This window comes from Pungitius pungitius, chromosome 11, assembly GCF_949316345.1.
Source record: "Pungitius pungitius chromosome 11, fPunPun2.1, whole genome shotgun sequence".
NCBI classification, from domain to species: domain Eukaryota; kingdom Metazoa; phylum Chordata; class Actinopteri; order Perciformes; family Gasterosteidae; genus Pungitius; species Pungitius pungitius.
In genome coordinates, this window is record NC_084910.1 from 13920879 (window position 1) to 13945541 (window position 24663).

The window sequence follows — 24663 nt, forward strand, 5'->3', positions numbered from 1 at the left end:
AGGAAGTTAAAAAGGAAGTGAGGACCTTCTCTGCATGACACCCTTGATGACCTATACAAGCACCACACAACTGATTTTATCTCTTTTTTTTCAATTGAGGAGCCCCTTCTCCTCTCACTTTGATTTGATTATTGAGTGAGAATCTTTTAGGATGGACAAAACCTAATTGACTTGAATGGATTTAGTGGTTGACTGCTTCTTTGTGTACTGTTGGGGACAATGTTTATTTTTCTACTAACTTGTTGAAACCCCCCCAGTATAAGTCAGAATAGATGTCATGGTTGTAAAGGCGTTTTGTTTCATTCTGGTTTTGAGCTCTACACCAAGACAAACACAACTTGTTAAGGGATTGCAGATGGATTGTTTGGCAGCTCTCAATTATTAACACATCTATCATTTGATTTCACTAAAAAACTGTTCAGTGTCTCATCAAAGCAAGATTGCTCAAAACTACAAACAGAATGTCTTTACACAATGGTAGATATTCATTTATTTATTGAACAATTACTTGGTGGGGAGGAATAATGTGACAGCTTGTACAGTCTTTAATTTTCTGTAGTTATCAAGCCCTCTGCGAGCAGTATCTTGTCTGTTTTTTGGCACGAGGTGAAGGCTGTTGCTTTATATTTGTTGATGGTGAAAACTGCAATTTGTTCTTTTGATTATTATTCGTAATAAAAACAGTTTGGTTGAGTTTTTAAGGAAACATGCACGGCCTTGATGGAAAGACACTGCTTCAATTTGGGCTGTTTTGTTGCATTTTTTTTCTTTTTTATATTTCACAAAATGTCAATGAATGAATAAACTGAAAAAAAACAAAATGCCAAATATATTTCTGTGGATGTTAAGGTTTTCTGATCACATCTTTGTTAACCGACCGGTTTGCAATTGAGTTCTTTTGGTATAATTCTACTGCCACCTTCCAAGAGTTACGGTACCTTTCCGCAGGCTCAAAATGACGCTTCTTGTCCTCTGCCTTTCTCCTTCTCTCTCTTTTTATCTCTTTGTAATATGTTCTGTGTATATGTGTCTGTCTGTCACTGTACAGTAAATTGTCTGAATCACTGCCTGAAGAAAAAAGAAAAATTACAAGTTTTCATAGCAACCAAATGGGATTTAAGACATGTAACCGACATCGTTTGGAAATGTGTGCAAAAAAGTAACCGCTGTAAAAAATCCTGCAAAAACAATTGGATGGCTTCTGTAAAAAATCTGTATAAAACTGGATTAATTTGCTTGAAGGAGGCAGAGTGACTTGTGATACCTGTGTACGCTCACACCTATGCATGCTTGTTGGACGGTTGTCACAGGATGGTTCTTCCACGTGGTTCCCGCTCTCTCTCCTCTTCTGTCAACAACTCGATTTCTCTTCCTTTCTCCTGCATGACAAAACCTCCTTCAAACCCTCCTTCACCCGTCTCCTCTTCTTCTTCTTTTCCTCCGGTGGAGATAGAGCAAATAAACAAACCAACAAATGGCATTCCTCATGCTCATGTGTTGATCACTTTTGACCTCTTTCTCTCTAGAGCCTTAACAGATGTGAAAACGTCTTTTTTGAACCACTTTTGGTGGGAGCCAGCGTCTCCGAGTTGACAGCAGTGTAACAGAACCCGTCATGCTTTTCCAGACACATTACTTTTTATCAGGGATTTTATCCCAGGAAAATGCTAATGCTAACAGCTTCTTTGTTAAAGCTTGGATAGAAATCAGAGGCTGAAACACACGGGTGACTTTCACAGCACAAGTACCTGTGTGCTCTGAGACGGCCTCCTTTTCACACCTGAATGCTCCCCAGAGTGTGATTTGTGTGCGTCTGTGGTTCGGTGCAAAGACTCTTCTAGGATAACGTTGTGTCGCAGTCACCTAGTTGGGGCGGGTTCCAATTTTCTGCTGGAGAATGAGGGGTCTGCGATTTTCATTTTTTCTGGACACAACTATAATAGTAACACCTGCGTAACAGCATTCTAAATTAAGCATTTATGCGGAAACCCTTAGCGCTCAAAGAACAAATGTGTTTACCTTCACGGTTTTTCTACTAATGGACATTTTAATGTACATAATTAAAATAAGTTAGTAGACAAAGTCAACATTTATTATGTTTAAAAATTACATATTCATAATCATTATTTGAATATTTACCATTAATATTATATAAATGTAAGTTATAATTTAAATTTCAGTAACCTTAGTCAGTAAACTTTAAAAGCATGATCTCTTTGACCTCTTGGTCAAATTAATTAAGTATTCATCAATATATAAATTATGATACAATTCATTGCTGTCAGACAACGTTTGATTAAAAGGTTCTCAATGAAATTAACAAACACTGAGATACGACAGAGCTACATTCTACATTTCCAAGATATGGATGGACATTCGTGGTATGTGCGTGACTAAACATGTCACTTCAAAACAACCAGGGAAAATCATGAGGAGGAGTAGAAAAAGAATCCTGGACTACAGGTCTTAGGAGGTTTATCCGCATTAGCTCGTCCTGCTCTCTGCGAGCTGAATGTCTGAAGGTCTGAGGCTCCGTCCGACTCCACCACCCAGACAGAAGCTCTGTCTCTGGGGGAAGGGAAGTGAAGTATTTTCTCTTAAACGCAGTCTACATGGGCTCGTCTGACTCCTCACTCTCCCTGTCCTCCTGCAGGGAGGAAAGTGTGAGGACAGGGCTGGTTGCTGACACAGGGGAGGAAGGAGGTGGAGGTGAGGCGGGGCAGGAGGTCGAGGGGGATGCCAGCTCCTGTGAAACACCATCAGCTCCTCTGCCGCTGGGGGAGGAGAGAGCCGCGTCACCCCCGGGAGCTCCCCTTGAAGACGGCGCCTTTCCCCTGGAATCCTCTTTGGACTCCATCCGCACCAGCTCCCCCTCCCTCCTGCTCCCCTCCCCCCACAGGTCTTTGTCCCGTGTGGGGGAGGAAGGGGTGGACGAGGGAGGTTGGTGCTTCTTGGTTTTCCGGCTGGCGTTTCTGAAGCTGGCCAGAGGGGGACGAAGCCTCACCCCGCTGCGGGTAGAGCCCTCTATAGCTTTCTGCAACTGTTAGAGAGAGAGAGAGAGAGAGAGAGGTGGAAACACATGAAGCAAAGAAACATTTGTTGAAGGAATCCAGGGAGATCGGAGCGTGAAGCACAATGCACCCTGTGACAAAAGCCAACAGCCCACAACATGAGGGGCCAGTTTAATCTGGATCAAAATTATCCGCATTTGGAAATCCCCTTTTTTCTTATCCAGGATCAGGTAATCCATCTTACTTTTATGCCGGTTTTTCAAAGCAACATTGGACTGGTTCACTCTGATCCAGATACACAGTTTTCAAGATTACCAAATCCGGATTACAGTGCTCTAAATGGGACAACATATCACAATGTGGGCTATGTAAAGAACAGGTAGAAGTAAGAGCCAACATAGGGTCACTGTAAGTGTTTATTTTGAGCCAAAACACAAAAATAATATAAACATCCACTTCCATTCATAATTTAACTTTAATTAAATTATATTAAAAAATAATTATATTAAATAATTACTTTTATGACCCCTCATCTGAACCACAACAAATAAAAAACAAATATACATTAACAAATACATAGTGGATATTTTGAAAACATCTTTAAAAAATAAAATGGCTAAATATCCAATTGTTAACGAAATAAAGAATGTTCAGGGTTCTTCTTCATCTGAGGAGGAGAGACCAGCATTTCCAAGCCCTGCTTTTAGGAGGCGGATCTGAAGTTTCGCTTTGGTTTTTCTGCAGTTTGGTCAGCTTGATTTGTTCCTCTGCCAGGAGTATCTGTGCTTCTGCTCTTTCAGTTTCTCGTTTAAGAAGTGATTCACAGGCATCATCATTATTATTCGGCAAAGGATGCTTCAAGCCTCTTTTCTGAGCTCCTGTGACTGCTGGCTCTACCAGTGAGGATCCAGGTTGTTCTTCAACAATAGGGCTGAGATCCAGAATGAATGTTTCCTCTGCATTAGGAAGAACTGGCTCACTTTCCTCTACAATTGTAGGCTCACCATCCCCTACAACACCATGAATCCCATGCAGAGCTTTAGAGTTCTCACCTCCAATAATGTCCAGAACCACATCTGTGTATTCACCTTTCTTAAAGGGTTTGTTGCCTGTTTGGGTGTTTTTTTGCCTCAGCAAGGTCCTTCGTTGCTCTGGCCCTCAGATTCTTCCATCTAAATTTCACTTGCTCCAAGGTCCTCTTCTGGCCAGACCCCATTGCATTTACATTCTGGGTGATTTCAACCCAAATGTCTTTCTTCCTTTTGTTAGTCACCATTCCACCTGCAACAGAGCTTCCTACTATTGAGGCATAATGGCACTTGACACCCTCCAGCAGTGCATGGGTTTCTGCAACAGTGAAATTAGGTCCTTTTGAGTCCATGGTTTCACCGCTTCTGTTGTAGTGAACATAGTATTTGTATGCCTTGGGCATGATTGATTTAATTGAACACAAGCCACAGCACGTCAGCCAATTGGTGTGTGGGTATTTGACAGCCATCTTATATTCAGCCTTTCTCAGAGGACTTAGAGAGAGACACTGACATGGCAGGTATTGTCCATCGCTACCACCGTGTTGGTGGAAGAGGATACCGTCAAAGGGTGTATGTTGAGCGTGCACAACCACTGGAGCAATACACCACTGAAGAACTGTATGCTCGCTTTCGCTTTGGGAATGCTGATATTAAGTACATTGCAGACCTTGTCAGGCCAAAACTTCAACGGAGAACCCGAAGGAGCCACAGTCTGTCTGTGGAAGAACAGGTCCTCATTGCTCTGCGCTTCTATGCATCTGGGACTTTCTACCAAGTTGTTGGTGACAATATAGGAGTGGACAAATCAACTGTGAGTGATGTAGTGAAAGCTGTGTCAATTGCATTGGCCAGCCTGGTCAATCAGTTTGTTTCACTTCCAAAGGATGTTCAGATTGCCCAGACCAAGCACAAGTTTTTTCTTTTGGGGAATATGCCCAATACTATTGGGGTTATTGACTGCACTCATGTGCTTATCCAAGCACCTCATGAGAGGGATTGGGAGTACATCAACCGAAAGGGGAGGCGCAGCATCAACATCCAACTTGTGGGCGATGCTGACCTCATCATCACAAACTGTGTCGTGAAGTGGCCTGGGTCTGTTCATGATGCACGCATCCTGAGAGAGAGTGCTTTATACAGAGAGCTCCAAACCAACCGACCGGATGGCATAATATTAGGAGACAGTGCCTATCCACTCCTACCATGGCTGATGACTCCTTTTCTTGCAGCAACCACACCTGCGCAGGCACGCTTCAACACTGCTCATTGCAAAACAAGATGTGCAATTGAGCGTTTAAATGGAGTTCTGAAGAGACGCTTTGCATGCCTTAACTACTTGCGAGTGGAACCACAGGGAGCATGCAACATAATACTTGCGTGTATCGTCCTGCACAACATCGCTACCAGGCGCAATGTCCCTCTCTGTGATGATGTTTGTGATGCACCTGAGCCTGTTGAAGAACCAGACCAACCTCTGGTGGTCTGTCAGAATCAGGGACTGACTGGACGTATAGTAAGGGATGCAATTGTTAGACATTATTTTTGACAGGCTCATCTCTGATGATTGTTTCTTTGAAATTAATATACGGTGATGAATGACCGAAAAATGAATATATTATTTTTGTTTATTGAAATCTGTTTGGGGGATTATTTCATGGGGACACAATCATTTTTATTTTATTTTTACTTTACTATACTGAATAGCTTAATTGTTAGCCTATGTCTACTTTATCACTGTTACAACGGTTACACAAGTTAAGTGCAAAATATAAATAAAAGTATATACACTAAATGATACAAATGTATTATTTGACCAATTTTAAAGTTTTACTACATTTTCTTCCTGAAATCCTACCCCCTGTTGGGATCAGGATAATCCTGTTTTTTTGGATCAAAGTTATCCAAATCCCACTGACAAGTTTTGAACAACACAAACTGAAGGTTTGATCCAGATTAAAACTAGGATTGGATTCCCTGATCTAATCTGATTTCAGATTCCTTCTTTCCCTTTTGAACAACTCATTTTCAAGATTTGATCCAATCCGATAACCAAAATCCGATCAGTTTACCTTTGAACAACTGGCCCCAGATCGTCACAGCTGGCTGTCGCGCCGCATTACAGGATCAAACCAAGGGGGGCGTCAAAAACACGCACATGGAGGAAAATAAAAGGAAAGAAACAGGACTTTACCTCTTTCAGCGCTACGACGCCCACCAGCTTTCCGATACTGGTGACATAGGCATGACTGAGACCCAGCAGAGAGAACAGAGTGTGGGTCTGAGCAGGGAGGAAGAGGAGGACATGATCCAGTCAGCAGAACTGTTCCTCGCAAACAATTTGTTTTTTTACAAACATAGGAAGCAATGTTTAAGCTGATCCTGGTGTTTTCAACACAGTGAGGCATACAGTTTATTAAACAACGGTGTCGGATCGGTACTCCCAGCCCAGGTATCTGTATCGGGAGGGGAAGACCACAGTTTGTTATCTTTGAGCTCCATCTAAGGAAACTTTGAAGGCTCCTTTCAGAGCCACAGGGGACATTATGCAACTGTTTTCATACACTGAAATTGACACATGTGGAGGAGATCCACTTTGAACTGTTGGAAAAAAAGAAAGCCTGAACAGAATAGTACAATCCAAAAAATGTCAAACTACTTATTTAACTGTGATATGTAATTGCATTATCATCTTCTTGAAATGATAACGTAAAAACATGTCACCCAGCTCTTGCTGTGGTCACCTTGTGCAGAGAAGTCCTTTCCACCAGCTGAAACGGGGAGGGGTCTACACGTATCTGCTCCATATCAATGGGCTTATCCAGCTCTCCCTCTTCCCAGGCTTTGATCTGCATCAGCAAATCACAAGGCACAGAGATGGACTAAAGAGTGTACAGAGTTTCAAATGATTGATTTGTATTCTTTGGTTGTCTCGTTGTTGAGCGTGTGCGTGGTGGATCAATGAGGTGCGGTACCTCCTCTGGGGACATGGTGTCGGTCAGCGGAGGGGGCGTGGCCTCCTGAGCAGAGAACAGGGGGGGGGGGGGGGGGTAAAGAAAGAGGGAGGCACGGATTGATGTGCGGTCAGTTTGACAAGCTGATGGTTTCACGGCACCACCCACCGCACGGCATGTCGAGCCTTTCCCATATGCATCACGTCATTCCCTTCCCATCACATTAGCCAGGTGGGCTCCAGGTGCCGCGTTGGACCGATAATCCCTACTGAGCTTTCGAAGCCAACTCAAGCGGTCGAAAATACCGAGTATGTGAGGTTGATCTTACCTGAGCCTCAGACTGGCCCGACAGAGATGTGGTGGAGAAGAGCCTCTGCAGGGTTGACCTGACAGATGGGAGCTTGCGCTTGTCTGGGGATGCGGTAAAGCAACACAAGTGAGACGAGAGAGGAAGTGACATTTCATAGGCGGACTGGTTTTCATGTGCAGTGGAACTGCAATGTCACCTGAACTTCTGTGGTTGGTTGAGGGCTCCTGAGGTCTGGGAGATGCGATTGGCCCGTTAGATTCTTCCTGTACTGGCGCAGTCTGCTGAAACAACATAGTTAGTAAAACATTTTTTTTTAAAGATTTTTAAAGAAAATTCAGGTTGGTTTTTCTCGACCTTGTCTGCACTCTCGTCCGCGCCCTCCTCGTCTACAAAGGCGAAGGACTCCCAGATGACTTTGGAGCCCTGGCCTGGTGAGCTCTGGCCTCTTTCATAGACTCGCCTCTCGGGTGAGAGCCACCAGTCAAAGACGGCTTGAAGCTCCGTCCTCTCGATGGAGCCCAGGAGAATCATGGATTCTGCAGAGAAAAGTGGTAGAGGAGTAGTTTAGTTTGCCACGAAGACCGACGAATGGGAAACAGTTAAAGACTTAAATCGAGAGGGTCAGATATCTAGGATGCTAAATATCGTTGTTAGAGATAGAGCAAATGAAAAATCAAGATATGGGTGTATATTCATTGTGTGGTATCAATTGAATATGTACATTTCCCATAATATCAAACTGTTCACACTTTCACACTGTGCTTGACTACGCCCAGTATGACGATGTAAATCGCCCTACCTTTAGAGTCCACTAGGGGGATGGTTTTCAGACTTGCGGTCTCTAGCAGATGGTTCAGTTCCCGATAGGTGGATTGAGAAGACAGGAACTTAACTTTGCGCACCATGATGTCCTCCACAAAGATGTTATACTTGCTGGGGATGCAGCGAGACACTACAATGAATACCGTTTGTCCTACAACGGCAAACAAACACCTGAGTGATACTTTCTCGCAGTCTTAGCTTTACCTGATGTGCCCGAGGGCCAGTTCAGGTAGATAAGGCAGCTTCTTCACCTGGATGATGGAGTCGTAGAGAGAAGGCTGCAGACCCTGGGCCACCATGTTCGCTAGGATGACAGCCACCATCATCGGCAGGATGTGCGAGATCTGACCGGTGAGCTCGAAGCAGATTACCGCAGTGGAGACCGTGTGTGTGACGGCTCCCGTCATTGCCGCCGCACCTGGGAGAGAGCAAAGGACAGGACACTTGATGAGGTCATTTCTCCATCTGACCACGTCGGCCTTGAATTGCCCTTTAATTCATATTCAGGAATTTCGCTGACTAAGTCAGTAGATCATTGAATGTTCTGAAACCCTAGTATACTTTAAGTCTCCATCTCCTATGGCACCCTGAGCAGAGCACGGAGGTTAATAGACTGACCAATGACGGCGTAGCCTCCCGGCAGGATGCGGTAGACTATCCCATCAAACAGGATCCCATTTGGGAAAAGAGTGGCCATGATCTCCCCCACGAGGCGGCCGAAAGCAGCTCCTTGAGGAGATAGATAAGACAAATTGAAGTAAAGCTCAGTTGGAGACACTGCGCTTGCAATAGAAAATCCCATTACCTAGTATGAACACTGGCATAAAGGCACCAGATGGGATGGGCATTGTGGTGGAAAGTGCTGACATCCAGAACTGCAACACAAAAAGCGGATCAAGGGCGGCTGGGACCAGTCCCAGAAGTCTCACATGTGAATGTGTCAATGCGACACAAGTCCCGTACACAGCAAGAGATAAGAGATACCTTCATGACGCAGAAGAGAAGGAGGATGACAAAAACGCTGACGTGAGGATGAAGCCACGCAGAGGAGCGACCCAGGCCGGCAGGAGCAGGAAATCCTGAGATTTTGGTCCAGGTGAAATTATCAAAGAGGGAGTTGATACACTCTCTGGGCATCAGCTGCACAAACAGGACACATAGAAACAAAAGGTTATCGAAACGAGAAAAAAGGCCGACATGACAAGCGTATACCCATACGACATGTTATATATCCTGATGATGTCATAGTTATGCTGTTTGACATTGACGTTATTGAAAGAAAAAACACAAATTTATGTTACTTGTATTCAGTTAGTCAATACAAACAAGACTCCTGACGGTCTACATTTAGTCATTCATGGATTGCAAGAACGCCATGAACGATTGGAACTGGTGAGGGAAAACAATTGTTTTGGGTTTTATACAAACTTTCCTCACATTTGCAGAAATGTTTCCTTTAAAGTCTCTCTCAAAAACCACCTCATTACAGCCTTCCTTTGCTTTCATGTGCAGCAAAACATAAAAACACCACGAGATCTAGACACCGTTGAACATCTTCTTCTTCTAATTATAAATAGTAATGAACACACATGAAAAGTGTGAGGTCGAGTGAGTCTAACCTCTCCAGCCATAAACTGCCCAAATCCTGGTGGAAACGTCAAGGTGGCGATGATCAGGGTTACTGCACCTGGGTAGATCAATCGACTGGGCGTGTATGCACAAGTACACACACACACACACAATCATTTAAAAAACATGGCAAAATAAGTGATGCTTTCAACCGAAATAACTAAAGCACTATGAGTGTGTACCACCGCTGATTTCATGGCCCCCCCTATGTCTAATGGTGGAGACTAACGTCCCCTGACTGTCGAGTCTCAGAGGAGAAGTGAATCTCTGCGTTGCAAGGCCGTAAATGTTTTTTTTTGCTGTGCTAGCCAGTGTTGTGAGACTGATGAGTTCGCAGAAAGCTGAGATACATGAGGAGGAATTGGATTTGAATGCGCAAATGGTTTTACTTCACGGTAAAATGCCCCTAAGTGTGTGTTTTTGTGTATGTGTGTGTCGGGATCTCACTGTTTGGTTAGGAAGCGTGTGAGTGCTGTCGGTCTCCTCATGAAGAGAACCACCTGTCTGTTCAGATAGACGAAGAACGCCCCCAGGAAGCCACAAGAGATCCTAAAACAGGAGAGAAAAGTGTTCGTACTGCACAACGTGGAGATACCCCCCCGATAACGACTACACACAGGCATTTGTATTCACCCTATTATTGCGAATGCAGGCAGCTCCTGCAGGTCGAAGGGGAAATCCATCCGGAAGTTAGTCTTGAAGAGAGCTGTGATTGTGACTGAGAGAAAAATAAATGTAACAAAAGAGAAATATGAAAATCTCAATCCCAGGAGGAACAAATAACTTCAGGAAAAATACATTCATTATGTGCAACAGAGCGTGTTTGGTAGGACATTAAATCTGCATAACTTATGCAGTCTGGGAGCAGCGGACACAGCATTGACATTTCATCACTATTTAATATCTAAAAGATTTCCATATGCATGATCTTTATAAAATCACATGTGACAAGTCGTATTAACTGAAAGAAGATGGCAGTACAAAATAATCAAGAGAACAGGGTGCATTGGTTTAAATTTATTTTTGGAGTATTTAACTTTCTGGGGCTGTTGGAATCTGAACAAACCATAAGCAATGACTTCAAACATTTCTGGTGTTTCTACAGAAGCAAAAAATTACCTAGCTGTCATATTGAGCTACTTTCCATGAAATGGCCAATCAGCCGTCTTTAAGCAGTGTGCATCTCAAGTGTGTCTCCGTGTGTGTGTGTGTGTGTGTGTGAGAGTTCTGCTTCTTACCAGCATCCTTGTTCCAAACAGAGAGCACTCTGAATATGAAGGCGCTGAACGTGGCGGCAAAATACCCCCGCCAGTAATTCCTCACCGCGAAGTAGGTAGACGTGACCTCAATGCTGAACAACACCCCTGGTGGAGGTGAGCAGAGAGAAGGAGAGAAGGCCGGGCCGACACAGAGAGGAGGGATTAAATGAGGAGAGGGAAATGAGGATGGATGGTGTGAGAGACGAGGACAGGTGGAGACAGAGAGAGACAGAAATGAGTTAAAGAAGCTAAATGGATCCAAAAACACTTGAAGCTGAGGGTGTCATTATACACAACAGGAGAACCACGAGGAGTGAATACACACTGCAACAGAACCAAACACACACATACAGACACACAACCAGGTGTAATCCGCATGTAAAGCCATAAAATATACATCATAAACGTTATTGGAAAACAGCTTAACAGAAGAATACAGGCCTGGACAACATTCAAAGATAACCTTAAGAAAAGGTCAAGGATATTTTGTATGGTGATTAAAATGTAAAAGGTGAATAATGCTTTTTGGCTTGAGCACATATATAGCAAAGTGTATTATGATGTTTTGAGTCTTGTTTTCGACGGCCTTGTGCTACTGACTTGTTTCAGTTTGTTTTGAAAAGCACATTCTCAGTACAGTTTCCAGTGCAAAGGGGATGTTTGGTGCATGGGTTTTTGTTGCATGAGGCAGTGTGCAAGTTGTACAGTACCTCCAAGTGGAGTGCCGAAACAGCATCCCACCCCAACGGCACAGCCAACAGTCAGAATGTCTGTGTAACCATAAGGGTTCTACTGACGCACAAAACAGAGAGGGGACAAAACCAGAGGGAAATAAAGAGGTGAGAGAGACAATGAGCGATGAAAAGCGAGAGGTGATGAAGGGGAACAGGAGCGTTAACAGAAAGACGGGAGAGTGAGATGGAAATAGAGAGAATGAAAGATCAAGGCGTAGAGGACGAGACGGGGAAATCACGGGGAGAGAATGGACAGAAAGACAGCAAAATGGAATAAAGTGAATAAATACTGCTCACTGGAGTGGGATTTAAAAAAAAAGAAGAGTGATGAATACAAAGAAAAACAGCACATCAGGAAAATGTAGAGCAGAAATGCTCACGGCAAAGAGACAAATCAAGACTTAGAAAAAGCATTTAAGTTCTTATTGTAGGCCAAACATTTATAGTAGCAGATGCTAAATGTTACCTTGATTTGTGGTGTTGACACTTAGTCTAGTTGGCAGAATATGTATCTATATTTCATTTTTTACCCAAAAGGGGGTGCGATGCAGAGAAGGCCGGATAGCAGAAATAGGTGTATAATTAAAGGATAAAAAAATAAAAAAATCCCTTGGAATTAATCTGGATGTCAAACATTGCTCTGGGGACAGTATTCATTAAAAAAGATGATTTTCAAAAAATGTTATTATTTAAAGTCGACACATTTGAATACCCATCAAGTCTTATTCATCCCTTGATAATGAAGGGCACCGGTCGCAGGACAGGGAATAGAATAACTTCCACGCTTGGGGTGCTGATGTTGTCTCGGTAGGACAAAAACAGAGGGGGGACCTGTGCCTGAGTAAGTCACTGTGGGGTGGGGGTGGGGGGGGGGGACTTGCCTCCCACAGGGGCAGCGAAACAGGTGGCCACTCCCACAGCACACGCACACACCAACAGGTCCTGGTTATGGGTGCCCTTCTGGGGTTAAGGGTCACAGACGAGCAGGGATGAATGAGAAAATGCGGGGGGGGGGGGGGGGGGGAAGGGATATGTGAGGTCACTGTTAATACACATGCCAAACATTACCATCACACTATTAATACAAGCCAAAACACAAGAGTAACGGGGGGGGGAGAGACTCAGGGTTCCCACATATAATGCAAAGGCCTTTTAATGAACTGCCGGGATAAATGATTGGCAAAAGTGAACCTTGTTTGTATGTTTCATTCATAAAGAAGTGGAACAGAAGACCTATGTGTAATATTTACAAGGTATCCAATCAGCTTGAAAACAAGAGAGAGAGGGGGATTTGTACAAACTTGAGTTAGTAAAAAACAAGTCCAACTTCTCATCTCTACTCTTTGTGAGGCTTTACAAAGACACATTGTTGCTCTGAGCTAAATGCTAACATCTCTCTCAACCCGAGGACAGACTCTAGAATCTTAAAATTCACATTCTAAAAGGCCAGTGGGAACCCTGTAACTACACCAAAGACATTGCACACCTTCGTTAGGTGCATTAACTACGATGAACAAGGAGGTGAGGCTCGAGGGGAATGCGGTCTGTTTTTGGTCCAGGCCTCGGCTTACCTCATAGACTCCGGAGAAGATGGAAATGAATTGACTCAGCACTGCGGCACAGATACTGGCGATGTGGACGAATGGACCCTGAGGGTGAGACGTAATGACACAGATGATTGACACGTGATGTTACGTTCACTGACACAGACTGTTTTCTGTAAAACAGGGAGGATAAACTGGGACACGTTCCATCAGACCAGATAAATCACAGCATTGCTGCAGGATCGGACAGTGTAACGGGGGACATTAATGTGCTCCTTCGCTGGAAAATAATTTGCTTCAATCCCGGGAGAAGAGGGAGAGGGGAAAAAACATGACAGATTATGATTTTATTACATAGTAAATTTGGAGAAAGAGCAGACGGAGCAAGAGGGGGGGGGGGGGGGGGGGGGGGGGGGGTTACCTCTTTGCCCACTGGCATCCCGCTGCCTAAGCCAGCAGTCAACCCAACAACTTTAGCTATGAAGGCTTTGAGGGTCAGATACTCCTTCAGCACTACACCTCTCAGGATGGTTTTCAGTTCAGGAATGCCAGAACCTGTAAAAAAAAAAACGAAAAAGACAAAAGAATGGCGGCAGCAGTGGATGTAGAAAGTGCCTCTACCCAACAACACAAAGAAAAGAGTGAGAGAGGATGCCGGGCGATGGAGAGCTTACCGATGGCCTGTGGGGAAACCAGGTGACAAAAGAGCGAGGCGAACGTGACAAGGATCATGGGATAAGTAACCCAGGCCAAGTACTGGAGTAGCACGTTGCCCTTCAGCTCCCCATGCATCCACTTATAAGCTGGAAGACAGAAAAACACCAAAGAGTTACAGTCTCGGGGTTATTAAACAGCAGGAAAAGGATTGCTCTGTTTGACTCAGGCCGCGTACCTTGCAGGCTCTTGGCGCTGGCGTAGTCCATGCTCCAGCTGACCAGAGCCATGGTGAGTCCCAGAAGAACCAGAAATATCCAGTCCTCCCCCATCTTGGTCACTATGTACCGACGCGCACGAGCAAAACAATCTGGGACAGATGGATCAAATGAATGATTTACTTTTAACTTTGTTCAATTCATTACATTTAGTTGACTTAATACAAGGGAATCATTCAGTGAGATTAGGGCGACAAATTATGCAATGGCTCATATAATACTATTATAAATGGATGTGTGTGCATTCTTCCAAGAGATTGGGACCTGATTAAAGTAAAAAAATATGTACGTTGATAGGTAGTTCTAAATAGATTTATTAATAAAAGATAAATCTATTCGTACAACAAACACTATGACAACGTATTAATAAATGCCTTTCAAATATACTGTATCCTTTGTGCCGCTAGGCAAATAATGTAAAAGACATTTCTTTTAAATTTAAGTCAAAATGCCTGCTTGGGATTTGATATCCAGACCTAAAGAAAATGTTATACATTTATATACATGCATTCTGTATTTTTCTAGAATAAATCCAATTCCACAAGACCAACAGCATTTAGACATTCATGTCGGGGCACGAAGTGCAGCACGTTTGCTATTACTGCCACATTCCCATGTGTTTCCCGGGTATCACATGAGGTGTCAGAGCCATGGAGACTACCTGCCTCTTCACAGAAAAACGCTTTGTTTGAACAGAGCGTTTTTCTCTTTCCCGACGGTCACCTTGGCATTTGGAGTAGGGACGAGGCTTCTTGTTGGACGAGGCTTGGCTGTGATACGACTCCAGGGACACAGGATGCTGATGGTGCCGCCGGCCGTGTCCCGTCCGGCCGCTGGAGTTGTCCCCCGCCTGTCTCCTCCATTGTCTCTCTGTCAGCAGACGGGCAGCCTCCCGCCTGGCAAAGTTTCCCAGCTGCTCCCTGTACTCGCCGTACAGCTGAAACCGGGGTGGGGACACTTACAAACACTGTATATTGCAAAAAAAGCACCAATAAATCACGTGGCTGGGGGGGGGGGGGTCCAAGGAAAAGAAGAGGGAGGAGAAGAAGAGATACCTCTGAAAAGTGAGACTCGGGAGAAGGATAAAACAAGATCCAGTGAGAGGAGTCTTGAGATAACGAGAAAGAGACGGGGAATGTGCGGCGTGTGTGTAAGGGATACACACCAACCTGAATACCCTGGCAGACAGAAATAGACAAAACGGGCATAGGGATCGGAAAAGCCCCTCCCGGAGAGGAGCCAGAGGGAGAGCCCCTGGAAGAGAGGACATTCCACATCTTTCCCTACGTTTTACACCTACAAACCAACACACACACACACACACACACACACACACACACACACATACACGTTCTGCGTCAACACCTTTAAGTGCACTCAGGTGTATTCCCCCTCAGACCACATATAGTGTTCATATACACCACGCGCTGTTCATTTTCTGCAGGTCCAGGTGGAGCAATGATGTGAAAGTGAAGCCTATAGATCACAAGGGGTGTTTGGCTGCCATACATTACTGTCTCATGTTCACTCAGGAAAGGAGAGCTGGCACATCCAAGCAGGAGGCCCCCAACCAACGCCGAAGCTGAGCTTGTTGCCCCGGGGGGGGGCTGCATCCGGCAATAATCAAATGAAGGTGCAACAGGAGTCTTCAATCTCATCTGCCTTGAAAATAGTCACAGTCCGACACAGACGAGTTACTGCAATCTAGTTTGCTTGTTGAGATTTTCTGTATGAAAACGGCATTGAACAAGCAGTCCACTGTAATACAAAAAGTCACAAATCACAAGAAGAGGATATAGTTTTTTAGAATTAATACACGTCGTAGCTGGTGTTAAAGGCTGTTGAAAGGGTTTGTCGCCCAAGCTGTCATTCAGAACAAAAGGAAAGCTCCTGGCTTGAGATAAAGGCAGAAAAAACTGATTCAATTATACTTCCATGATATCTAATTTTGTTTTGGTGCCCAAAAGATGCGGTTTGTAAGAGCAAACGTTTCGTTCACAGTAGTAAAGCTTTTAAAGACAGTTAAGGATCCTTTTTTTGGGTTAGAGAGCTCCCAAATGTTTAATTATAAAAAAAATATATGAATGATTTAAGAATAAATGACAAAAAATCTATTTGGACAGAATCCTATCTAATTGAACTGTATAGATATAAAATGCTAAACATTGATTATACTTTCAGTGGTTAATATTCTGGTAATTTACATCTATTCCGCTCTAATGTGAAAGGTGCAGACAACCCATTAACGCCATAACTTTGAAAATAGGATTCAATTAACACGTGTAAACAGATCTTGTGATAAAAGAGAAATGTCAGAAGAACACTGGTCCCCCCCTGACCCACCCTGACCCCCCAGCAGATGAAGCCTTTGGTCTTCAGGTCTTTACCTGTTCCTCATCAGTTGTCTTCAGCATGATGTGGTAGCAGCTCTGCTCCTGTTCTGTGCTACACTGCAGACTACCTGGGCACCACCAGTCTACACATTAACACCAAAGCACTAATCCATCAACATCATCAAACAGGCCCTGGCCCCAGGCGCCCTCACAACCAGGGACAGGAACAACAGGAGCCTGTGTGCCGCTCTCCGATTCCTAAAACATTTTACTTCCCATGCTGCCAAAACAACACCTTCATAACTGAAGAGTAGCTTTTCATGTGTTTGGTTCATGCATTAACAAAACCTATTTCTTGTTTTTACTCTATATATATATATATATATATATATATATATATATATATTTCTAAATTTCTTTTTGTATATTCTTGTTATTGTATGTACTGTTTTTTAATCAAATTCTAAGCAAATAAAGTGCATCCTGATTGTGATGATCGAACATGTAGATTTAAGGCTTTACATTATATGTAATTTAGAAAATGTTTACCATTACTGTCATTAGTAATTTATGAAGTGTGTTATGGAGTACATGTGCTTGATCTACAAAATCATTTACTGAAAACAAACAGCCAGTTATTGTAATAATCCATTAATGATTTGTCATGATAAAAAGAAAACATGATAAACAAGACTTTGTTTCTAAAATGTGAGGACTCGTGTTTTTAACTTCTGGTTAGAAGAAAGGAGCCACTTGAAGCACGTCTCCTTGAATCTAGCAGCAATCAAACCGTGCTGCAGCCCTCATCTGTTGCCAATTAATTGCTGAAAAGGGAACAAATCAGAAAGAGGGAGACAAAAAACACGCGGAAAGCGTGAGAGAGGGATGTTTAAAGCTGTGATTCACTCATGTCGGGGCCCTTTGCTGCCTCCATCTCTCAACCTGCTGTTTACCTTCATGACACCGTGTGACCTTGTGCATCCAGTGGCATCAGTAAGCCAACATTTCCCACCACCTCCGCATGTTTCTCGACATCGTTTCCTGCCGCTGCTTGACGATTCGCTGTGGGATGACCTTCCAACAGTCCAACAGAGGACACACCACACTCTCCTTGCTCCCCTAGTCACACTCATTTACTCTCAGCAGGATTCCTCTTCCCTCTGCTCATTTACCCGCACTCTTGTGTCTTCATGGACACATGACAGGACACTCTTCATTATCGGTTTGTTGTCCTGCACTGTAAGAGCTTAAGCTTTAATATTATTCTAACTGAAAAGTCTCTGGGGAGGAAGAAACAAAACGGATGAAATTGAAACCCCTCCTCCGTTGGCTTTGTTAGGAACACAAAGCCAGGGCTAGATTCTGCTTGTTGGGCTGTCGAGAGCTTTGAATATATTCATAGATCTGGCCTTTATGCAGTGGTTTTAACAAGGTGAGGTTATTGTAAAACACAAGCAATTCAGGAGGAACTTCAAGTGTAAACAAACACACAGACACACAGAGAGAGAGAGAGAGAGAGAGAGAGAGAGAGAGAGAGAGAGAGAGAGAGAGACGGGGTAACAGAAGGCCACGTTGAAGGGCAGTGTGACATTGAGAGTTAATTAAAAAAAAGAAAACGCACATTCCTTTGTCCCTCATGAGAGAATCAGTACTGCATATTCATGACTATCTGTGTGTTAGTACGGGTACGTAAGCATGTTAGGTGTGTGTTTATGAGTGAGCTACATTAATGTGTGTGTGTGTGTGTGTGTGTGGTGAGGCCTTACAGCAATATAGGCCTGTTCCACAGCACAAGGTTAATGATAAAATCTGACCTGCTCACTGACAGATAGATCAGGAGATTACCACACACGCACACACACACACACACACTCACACTCACACTCACACTCCACAATCAAATGTCTCCTTACAAATACACAAATTAAAAGGCATTTTCACGGCTTTCATGTTTGAGTTACAGCTTGCTGGCGAGACCAAAAGAGAAAAATAAATCAAAGGGAAAAATGTGTTATTTATGAGCCCAGAGTGCACTTTTACTCCAAGTAATCCAGGGAAAAAAGCACTTTGAGGAGAGCGGTGTCATTTTGACCCTGTAAGGCTGGTCTACGTATGCAATAAGTAATCTCACAACAGGAAACTTGAGTCAATAAAACAAGAACTTCTGCTACTCCATCAATGCGTCCGTCTTTGCAAAAAATGTTCCAACTTTAGGTTAAAAATAACACGGCAATAATGAAGATAATGAATCTTACCAGAAATTGATCGACATTCAGAACAGTTTCAAAAGTATTGATTGGTTTCTTCATCTTTGCGGCCGCTCCTCCTGCAGCTTGCTGCTCACACTCTTGTGCCTCCTCAATAAACTGTGATTCCCTCTCTGGATATCTTTGTCCTACATCTGACATTTCCTGTCTTTTCCAGAGTGACGGACACAGACTGAACCTGCTAACCTGCCGTGGTACAGTATGGAGGCCAGTGACGGACAGGTATGGCCAGTGCAGCGTGCACATGCACACACACACACACACACACACACTCGGAGAGAGTGGAGGAAGCCGTAGAGGTGAACAGGAACACTGGAGGCTTGACAATACGAGTTCAGCAGCTTTTAATTTAGAGGGGTATATTCCTAGTCAGGCGGAATCCTTCATATATGGCACCAGGCAGGAAGGACACAAGCTGAAGGTATGAAAAATAATACTTGCTGACGGAGTGGAGGCCTTAACATTATTAACAGTGAGTGGGACGGGCTGGGTAACGCTGCACCAAGTACCCTTTACGAGACTCTACCATAGAGGACCTACATGTTGTTGGCAGTGATTGCAGTAATTTGCTTATTAAAGAATATGTACTGAGGTAAGAACAACACATTTCACTATGTAAGACAACCTATTTTAATCATTGAATGTGAAACACGGCATGAAAGGAACATTTCTAAGCCTGTGACTAAGAAAAAATAAGATCCAAATTGGCAGCTTATGAAATATATTCCAACTGAAAGAGGGACTCACATTGATTTACTTGGGACGAAGCAGTTTGAGCTCTTAGTGTGGTTTTATCTCTTAAATGTGTTACCGACGGTTCTGTTGTGACCCGGCCGGTTTTCTGCCTCACTGTCTCATAGCGGTTTGCATCTCTCTGCCATAAACAGTTCAGTGGACTTGTATTGCTCCATTTACCCTTACATATAAAAAGGAATTGATGACTTTAACGCTTGCAACTACCATTGTTTCGGAACATGAAGTGCAGTTTTCAGCCTGTAAATTGGTTTAATTTCTAAACTTCAACACTTTGAAGATAAATTAAGTTAAAACATGTCCGACTTTGAAGTTGAAAAAAAAACTGGCGCCTGCACGGGATGCGTTTCTAGGTGATGCATGATTGGTTTACGTACTCCACATATTTATTAATAACCTGTGCAGGTAGAAGATGGATGGATGCAAGCGCCTTTTCAGTTTATTTACAGCTCGTAAGTAGAACAAACCTGAGAAATGTTCCAAAGCCGATTTAAATGATCCAGTTTGAAAACTTCTCTTTTTTGTAAAATGAAGGGCCGCTCTGTTCCATTTAGGTGTCCCAGTAATAGAGGCCTGTGAGCCAACATGCACAACAGGGCCCTGAAGACTGCAGAACATTGTTATTAATTACACCGGAGCGTTCCCTGCCCCTCCACGACAAAAGAAAAAGCTTCATTACAAAGGTCAGCACCTTAAACCCCAATAAGGCAAGAACACCTGAAATGTTATCAGTTTTTTCATCATGACACTTGTCAAAACATCATACGAGATTTTTGGGGCCATTTTTAAATCAATTTGAATACATTAATATTACATTACATGTCATTTAGCTGACGCTAAAGCGACTTCCAATAAGTGCATTTCAACCGTAGAGATACAAAATCAGAAGAACAAGAAAGTGCAAATTTGTCAAATAAGCCATTTTACAACTTGTTATAGATAAGAGCCATTATAAGTACAATTGTGCTACCATTCATTAGTGTTTTAGTCAAAGTACAGTCTGAAGAGGTGTGTCTTTAGTTTGCGGCAGAAGATGTAAATGCTCTCTGCGGTCCGGATGTCATCAGAGAAGCTCATTCCACCATTTATTCCACCATACCAGCTAAATTAAAGCCTTAATGTTCAATTTGTTTGTTAGAAACAGAGATTTAAGAGCCTGAAAAAAACATAAGATGCCACAACAAAGCAATTGCATCTTTGTGGTTGTTGTTCTCAAAAGTCCTAAAAATTTAATTCTAATGTAGGATGTAGGAAATGTGGGCCTTAGCATCACCACAGCCTTGGGATACATTCAGGGAATAAAAGCTTGGTTTATATTCAGTTAAGTGATTTTTTGTTTTTTTTGTTTCTCCAATTGCAAACATCTGAACAACCACACACTTTACAAATCCGATTTTTCACCCCTACGATGCTTTTTTTAACGGATTTCTTGTACTTTCTCCTCCGCTTCACCTACAACTGAGCTCTTGTGTGCGGCCTTTCACCTTCCCCCCCCGATCCCCCGAAACCTTCCCTCTCACCACCCCCCCCCCCGTGGCCCCATCCATCCAACCCCCCCCAACGGAGGTGAAACCTTACTCGTGGATAAATTTAGCAGCGGTGTGACCCACCTCTCCCCCTCTCACGCCTTTAATCTTTACACAACGACGACGCATGAAAAAAAAAAAACACAATTTTCCTCAACAGTCGCGTGGCGATTCTTCTCCTGGCTTCTGCTGCGACTTTTCTACCAACAGTTTCGTTATTGCGTCAGAGTCACGGCTGTGATTGAAAGGACGCACCAGGTGACCGGGATGTGAAATGTAACGGCTTAATCGTCTACATCCTTGTCATTACAGTGTGCGAGGCATGTGAACGCTGTGCCGTTTAGTAGCCCGTGACAGTTCGGACTCATGGGATCCATTTCACTGCTGTTGACTCGCATATTGAGACCCGTAAGCCCGCTTTAGGCGATGTCCTTTATTCATTTATCCTAAACCAGAATATCTGTGATGACACACACCTATCTGTTCCCACCACCCCGATGGCACGTGTCCGGCACAAGTCAACGCAGGGGGCTTCCTCTTGGATAAGGTCGAGGGTCGACAACAGCTGTGTGCCTGGGGAGTAGTTGACACGACTTTACAAACCCAGCGAGCAATCACTTTGTGCTCTGCAGGTCAACAGCAGCTCGGTTTGAGCTGGGCTAACATCATGTTGTGGAGTATGTAATCATCCAGAATTCTCAAAAACATTTTAAAGAGGTTTCCTGGAGAGGACGAAGCAATCAGATATTGTGGGAGAACACTTTGAATACCAACACACTGCCAACCAGGTGTGTTATAAATGAGTCAGTCTGTTCCACCTCAGTACCAGAATTGAGTTCGCTAACTAATAAGAGGCAGTGTTAATTTGGTACACTTAATTATTACTATTACCTGTATAACCTTCACGGTCACAATCCAATTCATTATTTTGAATTATTGTAGAAGCTTTTCTTTTACAATAACTATTATGAGTAGTAGTATTTTTTGTTGAGGGAGCCAGTGAGGTGCTAACATTTATGTTATGCATGTTAGACACTTTCTCTGAAAAGAATAAGACATTACACCATCTAGAAAATCATAGGAAAATATATTTATAATTATTATTTAATATATTAGCGCAATCATCTGTAATGCATAACAATAAAAACTACAACCTTGAAAGGTCTTCCTTCCAGTGTCAAACCGCTCTTGAGTTTAAACGGTCATTTAAATGCAATTGTTTGATGAAAATTAATCTAAAACACTTGCAAAATAACCCACTTAAACTCCACACATACCGAGAACGCTGAAAACTTGTCACGTCTTCAGTAACATCCCAATCTGGAAATACACTGTGGTGTATATCCTTCTGATCATCAATAAATAAAATCATAATAACATGATCTACCAACACTTCTACACAAAGTCCTCGAGGGCTCTAATTTCCGCTTTCATACCCGAGCATTGTGACTTTTCAGTGCGACAATAAGCCTTTAAGCCGGTTAATTGCGATTTCTTATTTATATCTGACCTAATGGCCCCTGAATTAGATGTTAGCTTTGGGCAATTGTCCATTGTCTCATAAGAGAAGTAAAAGAGGAGCGACACACCCCAGCTGCTCTAAACTCGTATCGTTGAAAACGACAACCACGCAATGCTTCAAAACAATTGTTTTAAAAAAGGATCTGGTGCTGAGAGTCATTTATGTCAACACATCAGATGCAATTGGATGAAAAAAGGAGTCAAGCGTTTAAGCAGATGAACCGGAGGATACAGTGACATGACTTCATCTGAAGACGTACATCTAACCTGTCTGCTCAGGTTTCCTATATACAAGTATTTATATCCAACACATGAAAACAGGAATGACTTTGTAAGGCTGCAGCTTGAAGCGGCAAACAGATCGAAGGAGATTGACGGGTTCACAAAGAGGAAAGGAAATGATCTGGGCAATGCGACAAGAAGAAGAAAAAATGCAGAGATTTGAATATTACAATATCACAATGCGTTCTGTTTATCGCCTTCAGGGTTCTGTGGCGTTGGGAGGAAAACGACAGCAGAGACTGAATGTACTTTCCAGGTCTGTACAAATAAAGCTGACGTTCTTTGCTCGAATCGTGTTCAAGACGTAGAGAAGAGTCGGAGGGGGCGATGAGAAGTATTGATTCAAGAGAAGCCCATGCAACGTACAAGAGGAGCACGAAAGAAGGAACTGAGCACTGGATTAAGCATGCAAGCAAAATAAAAAGATTATGAAAAACGTTTTTTTTTTTTAAATGGTATGGGAGAAATAATGAGGGGGAGTGAGGACAATGGCTGGCAAAGTGACAAGTTGGCAGGTGGAGAGGTGACGGAGAAGCAGGTGGAGGGGAATGCAACAAGTGGGAAGTTGAAGACATTTCAAAAGACAAAAGACAAGCAGGCAGGTAGAAGGTAAAGACCTACCAGCGTCTGTTGGTATCTCAGAGCCTTTCTTTGCGACGCATCTGCAGCCATTGACACGCTGTCACTGATCCAAAAATAACCTCGCTGGACACCCCAGCATTTCCAATGGCTTGGGCAGCAACAACATACACACACACACACACACACTTTCCTGCTCTTACATATACACTCAAAATGATAGATTATATTCTAAGATGTACACACTTTATACCACGTCAAATAAACACACAAACATCTTCTACGGTTCTTCTCCTATGAACTCATTCTCAAAACATACTTGTTACATAGAAAAAGTCCCAAAAAATAAATAAAGAAACAAAGCAGATGACCTCCTTCCAGAACGCGTTCTTCTCCCCACCAGATGATCCACAGGAGCCATCCAGCTCCGGTCCTCTGACAGAGCTCAGAACAAAACCATCTGATGAGGCGGGGACGGACCCAGCGCTGTCCCTTATTAGAACTGCAGACACCTAATAAACACACACACAACTTGTTGCCCTTAGCAGCGACCGCTCTGCCAGACGGCCATTAGGGGTGTGCGTTTGTGTGTGGATGGACTGCTCTTCCTTGGACAGGGGTGGTGAGGTTTGGAAGGGCAACCCCCCCCCCCCACCCACCCACCCGTAGGGCTGCCCCTGCAACGTGAGCATGAAAGTACAGACACTCGTATGACACCTCACACCTAATGATGCAATCCCCCCCCCCCACACACACACACACAGCCGCCCTCCATAGGGAGGAAATAAATTCACCCTGAATGTGCCCGCTCACTGTTAAATAAGCCTCCCAAAATGTTTGTGTGAGCCGCTGCAAAGCTGGGAACGTGACGGCCATGTTGCTGAACATCTCCAGCAGGCTGAGGGGAGCCGAGCCCACTTGCGCTGCACACGATTCAGCAAAAGCTGGTTTGGCGTCTGCTGCTCCGCATCCCAGGGAGAAACGAGAGGATCTCGACCAACTCGTCCTCTGGTTCCACCTCTCAGGCCTGAGGAGACGGGCGGCCATTATGACGACCACAAAGTCACACCGACTCACACAGATCCCCCTTAACCCCGCCCCGCTTTGTGGTCCACACGACAGCGCATGACAGCCTAATCTCACAGCTACACCGGAGGCCAACAGAAATGTGTTACTCTG

The 24663-nt window shown here is 43.6% G+C and overlaps 1 protein-coding gene across 3 annotated transcripts; it reads right to left on the reverse strand.

The window, feature by feature from the left end:
- Window position 1: 1 nt before the first annotated feature.
- Window positions 2-24074, reverse strand: clcn1b (chloride channel, voltage-sensitive 1b). Of its 3 annotated transcripts, none has more exons than XM_037453317.2 (23): window positions 23527-24074; window positions 14947-15160; window positions 14184-14315; window positions 13966-14094; window positions 13713-13846; window positions 13319-13396; window positions 11724-11802; window positions 10993-11118; window positions 10388-10472; window positions 10202-10303; window positions 9745-9829; window positions 9110-9265; window positions 8931-9000; window positions 8744-8854; window positions 8330-8543; window positions 8103-8236; window positions 7658-7839; window positions 7500-7584; window positions 7322-7404; window positions 7015-7059; window positions 6784-6888; window positions 6234-6320; window positions 2-3040 (listed from the first exon to the last, which is right to left on the reverse strand). In XM_037453317.2, exons 1-23 carry the CDS (start codon window positions 23575-23577, stop codon window positions 2609-2611), a joined length of 2919 nt encoding a protein of 972 aa, XP_037309214.2. In that variant the 5' UTR covers window positions 23578-24074; the 3' UTR covers window positions 2-2608. The 3 variants fall into 3 exon arrangements, with proteins under 3 accessions (XP_037309214.2, XP_037309215.2, XP_062421624.1); XM_037453318.2 differs by having other exon boundaries at window positions 7500-7581; window positions 23527-24073; XM_062565640.1 differs by lacking the exon at window positions 23527-24074 and adding an exon at window positions 15279-16555 and having other exon boundaries at window positions 14947-15190.
- Between the last annotated feature and the right edge of the window lie 589 nt (window positions 24075-24663).

Bases quoted from the DNA above. Each gene is read 5' to 3' on its own strand.
- clcn1b (XM_037453317.2), bottom strand. From the start codon at position 23,577: ATGGCTGCAGATGCGTCGCAAAGAAAGGCTCTGAGATACCAACAGACG. The intron at 10,473-10,992 runs GTAAGAAGCAGA...TTTTTCTCTCAG, and splicing joins TGTTTGGAACAAGGATGCTG to TCACAATCACAGCTCTCTTC. The intron at 9,830-10,201 runs GTGAGATCCCGA...ATACACGCCCAG, and splicing joins ACACGCTTCCTAACCAAACA to TCGATTGATCTACCCAGGTG.